The sequence below is a fragment of the Microtus ochrogaster genome, chromosome 10, assembly GCF_000317375.1.
Source record: "Microtus ochrogaster isolate Prairie Vole_2 chromosome 10, MicOch1.0, whole genome shotgun sequence".
Lineage (NCBI taxonomy): Eukaryota > Metazoa > Chordata > Mammalia > Rodentia > Cricetidae > Microtus > Microtus ochrogaster.
The window spans coordinates 36,607,049-36,624,738 of record NC_022016.1 but is presented as its reverse complement, the minus strand read 5'-3'; the positions used below and the strand labels follow the sequence as shown (position 1 = coordinate 36,624,738).

Below are 17,690 nucleotides of genomic sequence, written 5' to 3'. Positions count from 1 at the left end.
TGTAGACCAGGCTGGTCTCGAACTCACAGAGATCCGCCTGCCTCTGCCTCCCGAGTGCTGGGATTAAAGGCGTGCGCCACTGTCGCCCGGCTAGATCTTCATTTTTAAAAGAGTAATATTCCATAGTTACACTCAAAAAGTCTACAATGTGTGCTAGCATGCTAAAAAACTTTAAAGAAACTCTGTAACTTTGCCCAAACTGTTTTAAAATTTTGATTACAGAATCACTTTTTTGAGATTTTAATAGAGTCACAATATTTCTCACTTCCCCTTTCTCCTAAACGTCCCATATACCACTCCTTGTTCTCTTTCAATGTCGTGGATTTAATTTTTCATTAATAGTTATCAGATGCATATATGTGTATGTATATATATGTATTCCTAAATATAACCTGCCAAGTCTGTATAATATTACTCATATGTTATTTTTTATTAATAGTTATCATATGCATATATGTGTATGTATATACATATGTATTCCTAAATATAACCTGCCAAGTCTGTATAATATTACTCATGTATGTATTCATATGGATGTTTTCAGGGCTGACCATTGGTACTGGATAACCAATCAGTGTGCACTTTCCTTGGGGAGACTAATTCTACTCTGAGGATTTCTTAGTTGCCTCTTGTTCTTTGTGTAGAGTTGAGGCCTCACGGGCCTGTTCATTTTGGCATGTCTGCTGGTATTTTTGTTTAAGTTGTCTTGTTGATAAAACATTGTGGGTGCCGCATCTCACATTACTTAGAGGCACAGTCTCAGAGCAGCCTCCCCGATCCTCTGGCTCTTTTGGTCTTTCTGTCCTCTCTTCTAAAATGCTCCCTGGGCCTTAGGTGTGGGAGTGTGTTGTAGATATACCTGTTGGGACTGGACTCCCCAACACTGGATTTTGATTGGTTGTGGTTTTCTGTAATAGTCTCCATCTATTGCTAAGAGCAGTTTCTTTAATGAATGGTGAGGGCTTCACTTATCTGTGGGCATAATGTCTATTCTGCTGTTCGTAATTGTTAGTTTAGTAAAGTAGTGGTTATAGGTTGCCCTCCGGTATCTATGACTTCACTAGCCCTGAGTGCTTCACTAAGTTTCCAGTATCAGACACGGTTTCCATCCTATTGAGCACGTGCTATTCAAGACTGTTGGTCACTTCCTTCCTTTGGAAGTTTGCCTAGTGACTTCTGGTACTGTGAAAGCTAGTCTTCAGGGAGTGGACATGCAGATTAGTTTCAGTTCTAAAGCCTCTTTTTTTTTTAGCATTTTTTTTATTGAGAAAAGGGAAAAAAAACAAGTTTCCACCTCCTCCCAGCCTCCCATTTCCCTCCCCCTTCTCCCACCCTTCCCCCCTCCTCCCATCCTTCTCCCTCTCCCCCCACTCCTCTCCCCCTCCCTCTCCAGTCCAATGGGCAGTCAGGGTTCCCTGCCCTGTGGTAAGTCCTAGGTCCTTCCCCCTCCGTCTATATTTAGGAAGGTGAACATCCAAACTGGCTAGGCTCCCTCAAAGCCAGCACATTACGTAGGATCAAAACCCCGTGCCATTGTCCTTAGCTTCTCATCAGTCCTCATTGTTCGCCATGTTCAGAGAGACCAGTTATATCCCATGCTTTTTCCGTCACAGTCCAGCTGGCCTTGGTGAGCTCCCAATAGATCAGCTCCACTGTCTCAATGGGTGGGTGCACCCCTCGTGGTCCCGACTTCGTTGCTCATGTTCTCCCTCCTTCTGCTCCTCATTGGGACCTTGAGAGCTCAGTCCAGTGCTCCAGTGTGGGTCTATGTCTCTAACGCCTCTAAGGCTCTGAAATTCTGATGTCTTCAGCAATAGGAACATTCCACCTCTGGGGGGCAACCAGCGGAATTAGCAACAACCTAAATGTTTTGGGAGTCTTTTGGACAGCCCTGAGCAAAAACTCAAAGGAGAGCTGGTATTGGGGATTTTGTTAGGTGATCTTTGACTCTCAGAGGGAACATTGTCAGCCCAAATAAGAAATTTTCATTTAATCTATGTAAGTATACATGTAATTACATGTATTGTATATTCTTTTGGATAGTTAATAGTATTCTCTTGACTTTTTCAGACATCCTTATCATTAGTTTACCCTTCTCTCTCCTTATGTATTTACCTCTCCCTCCACTTCTCCCTAAGAACCCTTTCTTGGGGGGCCTCAGCATCAATGAGCACTAAATTCTAACCCTCTACTGTCCTAAAGCTTTAGCCCAGGTACCCTATCTTCATTGGTCACTGCAGTCCCATGGCTGTTTGGAGATGAAGATAGAAAAAGTGAGTCGGTACGTTGACCCATTTTATAGTGATAAGATCTGGGATATGGTGGCCAACTGAAACATCACAAGGAATATTGACTTTTTTGATATCCCTCACGAGAAATACAAAGAATATTGGCCTGAGACAAACCAAAGAGCAGAGCTCACTGTGGTGTGTGACCAATGGAGTGGTGATTGAGTTGCACTTGTCTGACCCATTCACTTCTTCACTATGGTCCTAACACAAGACATAGACTTGACCATTCCAGACTATCTTTTTCAGAATGTACTTAAACTTTACCTTTTCTTTTTATAAAATGACAGTATTCTGCCAGTCTCTCCTAAATTATCTCAATTTTAAAGGTAAGTGTTTTCTGTGGTTTACAGTAGTCCTCCAGATGTGTTTATAATACGTTCAAAGTGCTATAATTTATGTGACCTTTAGTGAAAAATACCATGTTTAATAGCATTTAAAATGTGTTCATTATCTTTCTTTCTGGGTTATAAATAGCTTACCTCACATAAATATGAATGACATATAAATTTGGTGTGGAGGGGACTCTAAATCTCTGTTGTAGAAAATGAGTATAATACATAGATATGATTTTATTAAAATGCTATAGTAAGGAAAAAACTTTTTTTAATTTCTTTCAAGCTTAAGATCATTCTTTGGGAAAAGTCCAGAAAATGTATTTCATGTTACTAACAGATTTTCAGGAACGCTAGGCATTGTCACACAGCAGCAGACATACACAGAGCAACAGCCATAGAATCCCCAGTGATGGAGTATCTTGATGTTCACCGTGGATTCTACAGTAGTTCATGTATTCGTCTTCTAAATGTGATTTCATAGTGGAAACATTCATTGAGCGCATATAAGTTACTGCAGCAGCATCTTTATCTATTCATTAAGAAAAGGAAATCTTTATGATCACCTTTGTCACAGGATCAGCTGCTTTCAGAAACTGTGAAGCCAGAGCCAGGAGACATGGATGAGCAAATCAGCGCCCCAAATATAGAAGGCATTATAGAAGAAGAAAAGAAGGAGAAAGAGAAGGAACCCGGAGAAGAAGAAAGTGTACCTGAAGATGGGCTTCCTGAAACAGCAAACTCAGAAACTATTGATGCTTTCGACGACAACCCAGATGATACCATTAAAGAGGTATGATGACAAGGCTTATGTCCAGAGATCGCATCTAAGAGAAAGGAGATGGTAGATTGCAGTTTCCTATGGGAGCAGAAATATCTCTGTGTCACTTCATTCATAAACTGAAAAAGTAGGTTTGTCTAGTCTAAGAACTAAGCAAACCTTGTCTCTAGCACACATGCTACACTGCAATTAGCGTTTTATTCCTACATGAGTGGAAATGGGCACAGATAGTGTATTCTTGAGAAGTGAACCAGAAAGTTGGGTATCCGTCTTTGAAATGCTTGTGATAAAAAGTTGGGAACCTAGCTGCTGGTGGCAGAAATGGCATGTGTTATGTGCATATATTGATACATATACACATGTAAATGCATATGGTTACAGCAATATTTGAGGTCATAACCTGTTTGTCATTGATGCAGTCGAGATTCTGCCAACAATGATCAGATTAATTTCAGATGTGTAAGATGCTGAACCCCAAATGGAATGGTGTGTTCATTTTCACCTTCCAGACTACTTTCATAAAACACTGAGGTAGTCATGGTTTCTAGTTAATGAAGTATTCATTCCTGCTTTGTAAAACTCTTTAAAAAAAATCATTCTCTTTCTCCTAACAGAAACAACTACCAAAATATAGTTAACCTTATATTTAAATGTATACTTTTAAGATATTGTATTTCCATTTTCCGTATTTTTTCAGTAGTATCACATAGCTCAGGTTAGCATCAAGCTCACTGTATAACTGACGATGGCCTTGCACTCTTCATCCCCATGCCTCTACCTCCCAGGTGCTGGTATTAAAGGTATTTTCAACTATGTGCCTGCCATTTTTAATTTAAATACTATTGTTATATAGAAGTCATTTTTTCTTGGTTTCTCTGTTTCTCAAGACTCTTTATTTTCACTGAGGGAAAACTTCTTCCGGCAGTTATTGGTTTCCTACAGAAGGAAAAAATTGATCCTGTTTGTGGAAATTTTTATTAGCCTAGGTTTTGGTGATCAGTAAGAAAAAAAGCATTAAATATCCATTTCTTGTAAATTTTTGAGAGAAATTGTGTGCCATTTACCAATCTTTAGTCATCTTATGGAGGATAAAATCATACAGTTTTCTTAAGTTCATAAACTTAGTTTTATTGTTTTTTAAAGAAAAGATCACACTATATAGCCCTAGCCATTCTGAAACTTGCTGTGTAGACCAGACTTACTTTGAGCTGCGGGAACTACCTGCTTCTGCTTCTGCTTCCCGAGGATTACAGGCATGTGCCTGCTTTAGAGTCATTGAGGACATTAGCAATCACTGAACATCTGAGGCTTCCCATGTCATAGGAGCCCAGCAAAGGAAAGCTTTTATCACATGCCCATGTTATTGAGAGGCAGACTCTAGAACTGCACTTCTAAACCAAAACTAGGTTTGTAAGCACAGCACAGATAAGGGAGGAACGTTCTTTTGTTCAAGTGTTTTGACATACTGTTTCTTTATTGTTTATAGGAAGAGAGTGTCAGCCTGATGCAAAGGAACCTTCGTGAGTACAATGAAAATCCTAAAGGTATGAACACATTTGACTTTAAAATGACATTTTAAATTCATCTTATTTTTAACTACATGTATATGTGTGTGGGTCTGTGACAAGGTAATATGACTGGGCTATCCTAGAGTCTACTTATTTCCCCCAGGACCTGGACCTGTGTCTTTAATGTCACCATAGGCATTGAAGAAATAGCTTTTCTTAAGCCTATTAGTGTAGCAGCAGGTGCTCATAACACAGAGACTGTGATTGCACCTTGTGTTTTCGATGCAAACCATCTGTGTTTGTGCTGTAAGACTGTCTGTTAGGTTTTTGCATCACCACTTTGCTGTGTTCTCATTAGAAAGAACTGCTCATAGGCTTGGGATACAGCTCTGTGGTAGAACACTTGCCAAACATAGTCAAGACCCTGGGTTTGATCCCCAGTACCTCAGAAATGAAGAAATAAAATAAGAACTAAAGAGGAAAAAAAAATAGTTTCCTCAGTTTTGTTCTTTTAACTTCTATGAAATACTAAGTTTTAGATTATGTTTAGTAAAATGCTAAAGTATTATCATCTTTAAGGATTCTTAGAATGTAGGCATTTGTATCAAAAAATAAATATAAGCTTCAAATGGTTGCCCATATCCAACCAAAAGAATACAATGCATCATGAGTTTTCTCTTAAAGATTATTATTCAGCTATATAATATATGGATTAACTTGAAACATTAAAAGTAACATGTTTATTTTAGTCCAAAGAATCAAAATAAACCATGGTTAATAAAATCAGTAATGTAGGGACCAGGAAAATAGCTCAGTCATTAAAGCCCTGGCCATGTAATCATGAAGACCTGAATTTGTACTCGAAGCACCCACATTAAAAAGTGTGGTGACATACCTCAGTATTTCTGGTGCTGGGGTGGGGGGGGTGGGGCAGATGCAAGAGGATTCTCTCAAGCTCTCTGGTAGCTAGCGTTGCCCAGTCAGTGAACTTCAGAGTCAATAAGAAATCCTGTCTCGAAACCTAAGATGGAGAGCATAGAGGAAGACGTGGACCATTGTCCTCTGGCCTATACACAAGCATGCACACATGAGCAGATGCCCCCTGCCCACAGGTCTTTAAAAACAGTTTAATTTTCATGTTTTGTTCTAGTATTTCTAGTACATATTTCACATCGCTAACATTTCCTGATAACTCTTCATAGTAGGAAATATTTGGATACTCATAATCTAAATATTTTTGCACTGGTTAAGTTTCTGGGCATCTAACCAGTAAGACTCCAGTTTTCAGAACTGTGTGGTATAACATTGCCCACTTCTCCAGTGGTGAGCTCTTTGTGTATTATCTCACAATTCAGAGTTAATAGCGTTTTCCTGAAAACATTGAGACATTGCTTTCTCTTCAGTTAGGATAATATTTTTACATATATACCATTGTAGGACGCCTGTATGATCGTATAAAGAGCAGTTCTTCAGAAATTCTGGGAGGTAGTGAAGCCATAAAAAAGTCCAAGAAGGTAAGTGAAATGAATTTTGCATTTTGGTGTTAGGACTGAAGTACTGAAGTTACATTCTACCTTTCCTAAGTTAATCTACATCCTATGAGTTCCTTAATGCGTTTTATAACCCCCAATATGCAAAGGGTTTAAAGTAATAGCTCATGTTTTTACTATGTTAGCTTTCTTCTGTTATCATTTGCCTGGTAGAAATATTTTACCCTTATTTTTTACCTGTATTTTAGATGGCTCCATTGTAAATAGCCTGAAAAGCCGGATTTTTACTTTGAATGTTTTCCATGCATACCTAATGTCTGGAACTAACCAATGTTCTTATCTTTTTCTCAAATAATAGCAGAATCTTCAATACTTTTCTGCCTTGCCACCCCTTCCTTTCCATTTTACAGCTACTGTACCGCAGTGTTTGATTTTATTCATGTCACATACTGTGCTGTTACGTGCTTTTGATACCATGTGCTTTGCTCACTGTTGCTTTTTACTTCTCAAATGTTCTCTCTGGGATCCTTATGCACCCTGAAGAACCTTTTGGAAGTTCTTTTCATAGATGTCTTTTGGTAGTTCACGCTTTCCATTTTCTGTTGGCTTGAGTGTATTTCTATCTAATCCTAGTTCTCGAGTGATATATAGTATGGCTAGTTGGCTATTATTGTACCTGTTGCAATTGCTGCTATAAGAATATTACTTTAGAGGTAGATTAGAGGTATAGCTCAGGTAGAATAGTTGCCTAGTATGCTTGAGACCCCGTATTCCTTTCCTAGCACTGCAAAATAAATATTATTTTTGCATAATTGTTGAGAGCTTTGTATATAACCTGTAGTTTTATCTATGCTTGTTTTTTAAATTGTCTTTGTTTATTGTAGCATGCCTATATATGTATTTTTTTATTTTAGTTTAGTGGAAATTTATTATGACTCATGAATTTAAGAAGTCATTTAATTTATATTTTTAAAATATGTTATCTATAAAAAATTTATTTATTTGAACATTGTACCTCCATTCAGAATATGACATAAATATTTTCTTTCTCTTATTTGTGTTTTAATATCAATTTAATATTATATCTCTTGATACGTTGAGCAATTTACTGTTTTTTATTGACTTTATATTTCCTCTTTTGCTGAGACTGTTCTGATTTTTAGCATACCTTTTGGGTACTAATTTCAATGTTTTCTTGCATTTTAAAAAAGATTTTTCTTTTCTGTGTATGAACATTTTACCTGCATGCTCCATATGCATGTATTGTCCGTAGAGGCTAGAAGAGGCCCCAGAGTCCCTGGAACTGGTTAACAGAGGATTGGGAGCCTGTATGGGTGCTGGGAATTGAACCCTGGCCCTCTGAAGCAATAGCACATGTTCTTGAGTGCTGAGCCATCTCTCCAATTCCATTTCTTTAAAGATTTATTGCTTTGTATTTCATGTATTTTGCATGCTTGCCTGTCTCTGCAACACTTGTTTTCAGTGCCCTCCAAAACCGGAACGTAGCGTCACACCCATTGGACTGGAGTTATAGACTTTTAGCTACTATTTGTTTTGTAAGAACAACAAATGCTTCTTCACCATCTCTCCAGTCTTTTTTCTCCTTTAATTTTAAGTGAATTTATGTTTATTCTACTTCAAAATTGTTATATTTTCTGCTTTATATAAGTCAATCATGCTCATTTTCTATTTTTTTGCTTCTCAATTTTAATGTCAGCCATCCTCCAAAGCCAAAAATCTATGTGTTGCTTTGGCTCAGTTACTAATAATAGTGATTTATTTCTGTATGTGTTTTGAAATTTGGATTGAATGCATGTTCAATCAGGACAATTGCATGTAAATCCCAAGCCCAGCTAAGTGTCAGTCCATCCATAGAGAATTCTGATTCGCCTGTCTGTTAGATCTGAAACGGTTTTAGGCTAATGTCTCTTTTAAGGGTTCCCTGCCCACATTGGTCACACAAACTTCAAGCTTAACTCAGCAAAACATGTTTGTTGTCATTCAAAAGCCGAGTGGCATATGCTGTTTAGTTTTCTCCTGCTTTTTCTATGTGGACTTCCGTAAACAGTCCTTTAAGAAGTCCCACATCGTGAGAGGGTTGACTCTGTCCAATCTCCTACATTTCGTGAACTCAAAGCTCTTAAAATCCCAGGAGCTAGGCTAAAAGGTTTCCAAATGCTCACCCCTGAAGTTTGCTCTTCCTTTTTTTAAGGCCCACAGGGATTGTCTTTAAATTTTTGAGAAATTACCTAAATATTAGAAAGTTACACTTTCCTAACTTAGTGAATTTTTCAAGATGGGTACCCTTCAGTATAGCAAGTAACGGGGTACCTCCATTTTAATCCATAAACCTCCTGCTAGAAGTCTTTATAGATTGCATTTTACTTGGTTAACTCCATCTTAAGATTAAAAGGAAATTACTATTATTAGCTTCATTTTGATTTCTAAAAGAGGTGCATACAGCCTCGTAAAATGTTCATTTCTTGTGGTTTACCTAGTTTTGACATCTTGTCAAAAGCATTATTTTATGATAGCTCTTTGAAAGATACTGATTTCTTCCAGAATAAATCTTCAAAGGTCCTAACTAAGTCAGATGACACGTTTGTCCTCAGAAGACGGTCTTCCCGGCTGTCTCCTGCACATGACCCCATAGGCAATACCCTTGTTATTATATTGGCCTTTCCTCCAGGCTGCCTTAGTTTTCCAATGTTGGCCCTACAAACCTCAGTCCTCAAGGACAGCTTGCCACATCTGCCTGCCTCTCACTCATTGCCCCTCATCAGCCTTTCTTAAACACCCTTCTGTGTCTGCCAAGGATCCCTGGTATTTTTATCTGTCATCTATATTCTGCATGTCCCAGTGCTGGCATCCCAGAGCAGCCCCTCCGGCCCTCCCACTGATGACTCGGGCCTACAAGCATCACACAGCCTTCATTTGGCAAGCCTAACAGTGTCTGGGAGCTTCTGGTCTCAGGATTATGGAGGTATGCCCTCCTTTTCTAGAATATCACAGCAGAAATGATTTGTAGTTAAGGGACACCAGTGATAGCAGAAGTCCCCAAATGATCCAGTCTTCTTACATTAAATGTTAACACTGAGTGATTTCACCCTTGAAGAACCATGATGGTATGTTTTGGAGATATTGTTAGTGTTGAAAGGCATATCCTGAAAGGTCTGATTTTTGTCATCGTGGCTTTCTGATAAAAAGGGAAATTTTGTATATAGATACTAAGGACATATTGTTGTATATGTATGTACCTTAAAATGTGATTAATTCATGCTCATACCTGTTAACAATTATATCCCTGTGTGCTTTCTGAATACTTCACTTACTAAAATGAAATTTTTTTGTTTGTCTGTTTTTGCTAGATTTCCTTCTTTAACCGGATGTCATTGACAGGTCAGAAAATGACGCAGAATACTAATGAACCACTCCCAGAGATAAAGCCAATAGGAGATCAAATAGCCTTACAAAGTGATAAGAAAGATGCCAACCAGAATCACATGGGTCATAATCTTCAGAATAGTGCAACACCAAATATGGAGGGAAAGTCCAAATCCTGTACAATACTATAAATGTATGTTTATGTTTCCATGGTCACTGAACACATTTGTTCTTCATACTTGAAAAATGTTATGACTTCTGAAGGAAATTTCCTAATAACACTGTTTTGAAAAGATAAAAATCTATGTTTGGCTTTGTTTGAACAGTATGAACAGTTTTCATATTTATTATTTATCTTAATATTCTTAACAAGCAGTTTCTAAAATATTGTACTTCCAACCTGCCTTGAAGTGTTCTGGCCTTAACTGCTCAGTGTTGCATAAAACAATATATTTTTGTATTTGAAAATGGAATGAAGATATTTCATAGTTTTGCTAACATAGTTACCATTCTTTGTAATTTCCTAAGACAATGTTTACGATCTTACAACACTGGAACAGTTTTGAATATATTTGCAACATTTTCAAGCAGGCAAAATTGTGATGAACTTGTTTTAATAAATTATAACTGGTTGTTTCTGCTGTTGATATGGAGAAGGTACTTGGAATTATCAACAAGGGTCAAAAAAATCTAATTTTGAAAATAAAAGGAGGACGCTGGAGAGATGGGGCATTTGGGGATCTTACACAGGACTTCAGTTTAGTTTCCAGCCCCCGCCCCCACCCTCGCCAACATGGGGCTCACAACTGTCTTTAAGTTTAGTTCCAGGGGATCTGATGCCCTCTTCTGATCCCTGCAGGTACCAGGCAGGCACATGGTACATAGACATACTTGTAAGAAAGTAATCTTAAAAATTAAATCTAGCCGGGCGGTGGTGGCGCACGCCTTTAATCCCAGCACTTGGGAGGCAGAGGCAGGCGGATCTCTGTGAGTTCGAGGCCAGCCTGGTCTAGAAGAGCTAGTTCCAGGACAGGAACCAAAAAAGCTACAGAGAAACCCTATCTCAAAAAATAATAATAAATCTAATTTTTTAATAAAAAGGCACAAATATCTTTAACCCTTAACAAAGATGTGTATCATCTAGAAAATTTGACCAGTTTTTACCCTGAGACCCCCGGTGAGGCTTGCTCATTTCAGCTGTCTCTGGCCACTAATGGCTGCCTTGTGACCTGAGCAGCACACAGTGCAGTGATGTTAAAGCTACAGACCCGCTCTGGCAGCGACGAATGAACCCCTTTTCCCATCCTCCCTGTCGCTTCCCCCATCCTTCCTTGTAAAGGAAACCTGCCACTCTTCAGCAGTGACCAGTGTCCCATTTAAGCAAAGGAAACAGAACCCCATCTTTGTATTTTTACCTACAGGGTAAAAAAAAGTGTTAATCCAGAGCGAATATGCTTTATAAAATCTTAAAATATAGTTTTGTGAGTGGATATTACACTTCATAGATATTTTATGAAAGGCAAATACAATTTCAAAACTTGGGTTGTTGAAGCTGCAGTGCCAGTATGATATTATAAAAGTATCTGAAACAAACTGTAAGAACTGAGTGGAAGAAAAACTCAGAAATGGTACTAAGACATGCTATTTATAGTAGGTAGACTTCTAAAGTGACCCCTGAGATTCATGTGGTGCCGGATCCCCTGAATAATCCCTTCCCGCTGAATATAGCTGTCACTTCCTCCCTTGTGTTATCAGGTTTCTTAGAAAGATTTTGCAGATGTAATGAAAATTCATAGTCACTTGGCATTAAGTTAGACTTTCAAAAGGAGTTCATCACAGATGGCCCTGACCGAAGCAGGTGAACCTCATCAAAGAGTCTTGAGTGGTCAAACATAGAAGCAGTCAGAACAGTTCAAAACAGCAGAGATCCTGTTGTCCTAGAAAATGCAGACTGCCGTATTTATGGAGAACACCTTATACCAGAGGCTGTGGGACAGTGTCTAGGGTCTGAGGGCTTGCCATTCTGCAACAGCTGGGAACTGAATTCTGCCCACAACCACTGAGCCTAGGAGAGGAGCATAGCTCTCAGATTTGATCCCAGCGCTGGCTGGCACATTGACTGCAGCCTTTGGAGACTGAGCACAAGACCCAGTGGAGCAGGCCTCGCACTCCTCACACCACAAATCCCTGAAACCACGAGCACGTGGAAGGAGTGTTTAGCTACTCAATTTATGGTGGCTGTCTTTAAATTTTTATAACAATTTCTCTCTCCCTCTCCTCTCTCTCCCTCTCTCTCTCTCTCTCTCTCTCTCTCTCTCTCTCTCTCTCTCTCTCTCTGTGTGTGTGTGTGTGTGTGTGTGTGTGTGTGTGTGTGTGTGTGTGTAAACTTAGAAAGGGCTAAACCATAGTTACATACCAAATTTGGTCAGTCGACTTGAGATCTCTGGTTGGTTTTCTGCTTTTCTCCATTTTAAGTGAAGTGCATTGCTTTGGTAAGAAAATAAGTTTACAGGGAAATCATGTTGAAATAATTAGGCCTTAGATTTATCTTAGATATAATAATCACTAATTTGAAATTAAGTTTGAATCAGGAAATTATAATTTAATAGCTAACTAGAAAAAGTATGATTCACCTGCAGTAATTTCAGATTTTTCAATGCATAAAATGTAGTGAGTTCCAGGCCAGTCAGGACTATATAAAGTGATTTCCTGCCTCCAGACCAAAGAAAAGAAAACAAAGGTAGACGGTTTACCCATAAAGTCTCACCAATGTGATTGCCAAAATGGGAACTGAGCAAGGATGACACCAATGAATATGCCGAACTGTACAGGGGGAAAATGTCAGGAGGCCTCAACTCGACACACAATACTATACGCAACTGAGGAAAGCTGGGAGAAGAGGTGACCTTTCCCAGGGAGAGCACACCAAACGGTTGATTAGTGCCAGAGTCAGCCCTGAAAACATACATACAAGTAACATTGTACAGACTGAGCAGTTTATACTTAGAGATATGTACATACATGCATGCAATAACAATTCATGAAAAAGAGGGGCCATGAGTTTGAAGGGGAGTGGGGAGGGTTCTTTGGGAGAGTTTAGAGGGGGGAGAGGGAAGGAAGAACTATTATAATTAAATTATGATCTTTAAAATTGAAATTTTTTAAAATCAAGAAAATGTAATGGCATTTAAATGTGTTGAAACAACAGCTAAATTAGAATTCTATAGGCAGAAAATTTGTTTCATAAATGTGAATAGAGACATTTCAAGATAAAAGGTGAGATTTATCTCTAGCCGGTTCACACTAAAGTGATAGTAGACATTCTTGTGCTTGTAAGGCAATAGCTCCTAGTCAGGAGGAATATTCCCCTTCCCCAGAGGAGAGCTAGCAGTCCCTGGAGACACTTGGTTGACAGAGGTCAGAAAAGGCAGAGAGAAGATGCTCAGCATCTGCTGAGTACTGGTGGGAATGCTGCAAAGCAGCCCCCTCCAAACTCAGTTCCATCCAGCACATCTATAATATTGACATTTCCAGTAGCCTGTCCCAGGGAAAGCAAGTTAGGGTACCACAGAAAACATCTAAGTATTTTATATAGCAGCTTCATTCACAATCCCTGGACACACAAAGAACTCAAGAACCTTCAATGGGGAATAGAAAGCAAACGGTAGGAGGTCTGTAGAAGGCAATACTTCACTATAAAAAGACATACACTCTAGACATGTATGTGCTCCTACCCATTCACAGGAATATGAGACGTATCTTCACAGCTTCCCTAGTGTATGCTTCTGTTTCTGTGGCGTTATCCCAAACACAAAACTGTAGCAATGAGAAACAAATTCGTGATCAAAGGAGGCTTAAGGATGTGACTTCAAAGAGCACTGGCCAGTATGTTGGAGAAACTGGCCCCCATTCTTACCTGGCTGGTTACTGGATGAAACTAAAATGTGTGCAGTTCATAAAACTATTAAAGCTAAACTGTTTCGTTGGATTGCATGTTGGTTTAAAAATCTGTAAAACAAGTACACCTTAAATAACCCAGTTCAATAACGTTAATCAAATGGATCCAAAGCAATGAGGTAAGAGCCATAAAACTCAAGGGAGGGACAAACATCTATGCCTTGCTTGATTCTCATCCAGAAGGTCAAATTGAGCCATTTGGGGAATATGCACTTTTCACGAGCTTATGATGCAGCAACATGAACAGAGAATCACCATGCTTTTGAAGAATGTTGTATCTCACAAGCTGACTCCTACTAGTAATTAAAATGTCCACATTTCTGTCCATGAGAAACAATTGTTGCATTAATGTATATTGTTTGGAGGCTGTAACAAAGTATTTTCAAAGCTGAGTTGTTTAGCATTGTAAAGTTTAAAATGTGAGATGTCATAATTCACCAAAGATAAGAGCATGGCCTTGTCATTCAGGAGCCTGGATTCTGATCATCCAGTAATTTGGGCATTTTCAGTTGTTTTAATCTATAGGCCTGAACGTAGCATGTGTACTTTTTTCCACATTCCACTGGAAATGTGCCCAACATTCTGCATGGAAAATTAGAAAATTTAGGCTAATTTGTGAGTTTAGGAAGACAAGAAATTTGTCATAATTAAATATTCTTATTCTATGTGCCAATAAGAATTGAATCCGTGTGCTTTCACAATAAGCTGAATAAAGTAATGTAAAATTATATTCTTTATATAAACTTTTATGATATAAGCTTCATTTTAAATGACAAAACAAAAACTACTTAATTTCCAAGGCATAATTGTATTGTTGTGGTTTCCTCAAATTTGATTCTGAGATTTCTCTGGAGAATGGCTGTAGATTTAGTCCCACCCTCAAACGAAGATGGCCATGGTTGTGTACAGTGTGCCTTTTACTGGATACTTCCTGTTTGACCATGAACACATGAACACACCTAGAAGTGTGTGTATACTAGTAGACATTATTATCATTCATATGTTATTCATAGCAGTATAACCCTCGCAGGCCCCCTGGCGGGTGGGAGACCGTGGCAGGTGAGAGACAGACAGATGCGCCATGCAGAGAGAGCGTGGGTATAGAGTTTATTTAATGGGTAAGGGGATTATGGAGGAAAGAGGTAAAGGAGGGGGGTTGAGATCAATTTGCCTTGGCAGGAGTGGGGGGGGATTGGGGTGGGCGGAGCTTGTCTCTTAAAGGGACAGGGTACCCAGGTGACAGGGAAGGTCAGCAAAATGATAACATTTACATCTTTCTCTTATTATAAAAAGGAGGGGAATTCTTCCTGCTTATTTGTGGGCATCGAAGTCTTGGGGGACCTGAGAAAGCTGGGTACTGGTCACATCCTGGGGTAGTTGATTGCTTCACTCTGGTCCAGGATTTGGGGTGTGGAACTGTCCAGTGTCTCTTGAATCTGGCAAGATGTTGGCAGAGCAGAGGACGAGGTTAAAGTTAAATGAAAAGTGAACAAGAGAAAGCTGGCTTTTTTATTTGGAAGGCAGGGGAGGAGATACACTGCAGGTAGGTCTCTGTGGGTAATGAGCGCCCCAGCGGGCCCTGCCGAGGTGAACCATTACGCAGATACACCAAACGAAATACAGCATAAAAGTAAGTTTTTAAAAACATAGCTGATGGCTTAAAGGTAGCTGGTGACAGGTCATATAGCTAGGGGCAGCCAAGCCACCACTGGAGTGCGGTTGCCTGCTAGCAGGCTGCCTGCCCTGTTTGGCTAGGGGCGAGACCTCATGTGGAGAACCTGCTGCAGGCACTCTGGCTGGGGCAGAACTTCACAAGTCTGTGACTGCTCCCTTTCTTAAGCTCAAACAAAATGGCAGGTGGTTGCCCACGTGACTTAACTCTTTACATTTAACGGTCCACTGGTAGAAGTTAGAGATGTATATGGTTTTGTCAGCCTGTTTCCCATGCGTGAAGCAGAAAAATAGACAACTGGCTCAGGCCTTTATCTATTCATCCACAAGATAATGAGGGCTGAGAAAGGGCCATGGTCTGAGATGCACAAGGCCAAGAGGGGGATCATAGCCCCAAAAGAATCCATAGATCCGAGGGGCCCTGGGCCCGAAAAAACGAATGCACTGTTCAGTGTGTGCAGTACTAGAGCAGAGCCCGAGAGAACCTTGCTCGTGGGAAGTGCCTGAGGTGAGCTTACCAATTGTCCCAGCAGATGGACAGAAAGTTGGAAAGTGGGCTGCTAGAAGGTCCAAGTTCAGGAGTTTCACCCACAGTGCAGCAGTGGCAGAAACAGTGCTCCGTGAAAGGAAGAGTGACAGATTCCTCCCCCATGTGAGAGATGGCGCGGCACTGGCAGCAGCTGGACAGTGATTACATACTGAAACGAAAGGCAGATAGACAAACATTGAAAAAGTAGGCATTTTCAACTAACAACCACTGGCAAAATGTAAGCTGATGATAGGTGAGTGGGCAAAAACCGAACCCCTATGTCGTCACGTGGACTTGGGGGCCCAAGCAAGGGGCTTTAAGCCCCATGGGCAAGCGGTTAACCAGTACTTAGCCATTTTTCCGTGGGAAACCACTGCTGAGCAATTGAACACTCATGGAGGCATGGCCAGATGTGTGGAAGGAACCTGCCGTTTGATGTTAGGTGTAGAATTCCAGTGATCGTTAACTTGTAAAGGTGACCTTATTGAGGGGTTGCGGTTTTCGGGATCCCTAGCAGTCCTCAGCTGCAAGGGTTAGCCTGCTGAGTTCACAGCACTAATGAAAGATTTCATGGTGGAGTGACCCTGGAACATCCCCTGGCGGGTGGGAGACGGACAGATATGCATTGCTTTATTCTGTATAAAATTATTTAATGGGTAAGGGGATTATGGAGTGAAGACAGAGAAGCGGGGAGAGAATGGGGAAGTAGGAGGCAGTAGTTGCCTCTTCAGAGAAGGAAGGACAGAGGGGGGGTGAATAGAGAAAAGAAGTGAGATTAGCTAGCCTCTGCGGAGGGGGGGGAGGATTGGGTGGGCGGAGCTTGTCTTTTAGAGGGACAGGGTACCCAGGTGACAGGAAAGGTCAGCAAAATGATAACAGACAGTGTCAGTCCTGGTCTCTGCCTATGGCGGTCCCGTCCCTGTGCCCGCCAAACCTTGACCCCCTCCCTGGAGGAAGGTCAAGACAGCCCGCCAAAATCCACCCGAGAGTGCAGGAATCCCATTAAACCTAGATATTTTTTAATTTGGCTTGTTGTGATTTGGCTTGATTGGGATTTTTGCGTCAGCAGACAGCTCACGGTAGGAAAATTCCTAACAGACATAGAAAATGTTGGGGTTGGGTTTGTAGCCTGGTGAGGCACAGAACATGACAGGGTCAGGGCACATCACTTACAGACTCTACAGAGAAGAGGGCAGCACACCCATGGATGGCCATCCAAAGCATATGTTTTGCCAGCAGAGAGAGAGGAGAGAGAGAGAGAGGAACCTAAGGACCACAGCCTTTATTAGGATCTAGGATATAATCATCAATGCAGCGTTCGCGAAGAGAATGTGGTGGGTGGGGGCGAATAAACTCAGATTCTTTGGAGTTCCCCAGTGACTGGGATGATCCCTGCACAGTTCCTGGAGGACACATGGGTTAGCAGAGCCATCCAGCCGCTGCACCTAGAGGCCTCACTAACAACAGCTGTGTAAGCAGCTGTCCGGGCCGGCTACCCTGGGAGCTTGATGAGATAGATTGGAAACTTTGGAGATTGTGGGGTCTGAGGCCTCCTAATGTGAGCCCTGATTATTTCCTAGTACTCAAGTGTAATCTTTTACCTGGCAGGGTGGATTGTTTGCTTGTTTGTTTTCTAGCTGGTTTACTCCAGGAAACAAACAGATGTGTTTCCACCCTCTCTACCTCCCACAGTGAAGAATACCCCCACTCATTACTACTATAGCATGTGAAAATACCCCTAGTACAG

The 17,690-nt window shown here is 40.5% G+C and overlaps 1 protein-coding gene across 3 annotated transcripts in view; it reads left to right on the top strand.

Moving 5' to 3' along the window:
* Positions 1–10,426, top strand: part of Rpgr (retinitis pigmentosa GTPase regulator) — a 50,681-nt gene extending 40,255 nt beyond the window's left edge. For all 3 annotated transcript variants that reach the window (XM_026782161.1, XM_005352845.2, XM_005352844.2), the window contains 4 exons: positions 3,201–3,416; positions 4,891–4,948; positions 6,350–6,426; positions 9,771–10,426. In XM_026782161.1, coding sequence (XP_026637962.1) covers positions 3,201–3,416; positions 4,891–4,948; positions 6,350–6,426; positions 9,771–9,977 — 558 coding nt within the window. In that variant the 3' untranslated portion in view covers positions 9,978–10,426. The remainder of the gene's footprint in view (positions 1–3,200; positions 3,417–4,890; positions 4,949–6,349; positions 6,427–9,770) is intronic.
* Positions 10,427–17,690: the final 7,264 nt, after the last annotated feature.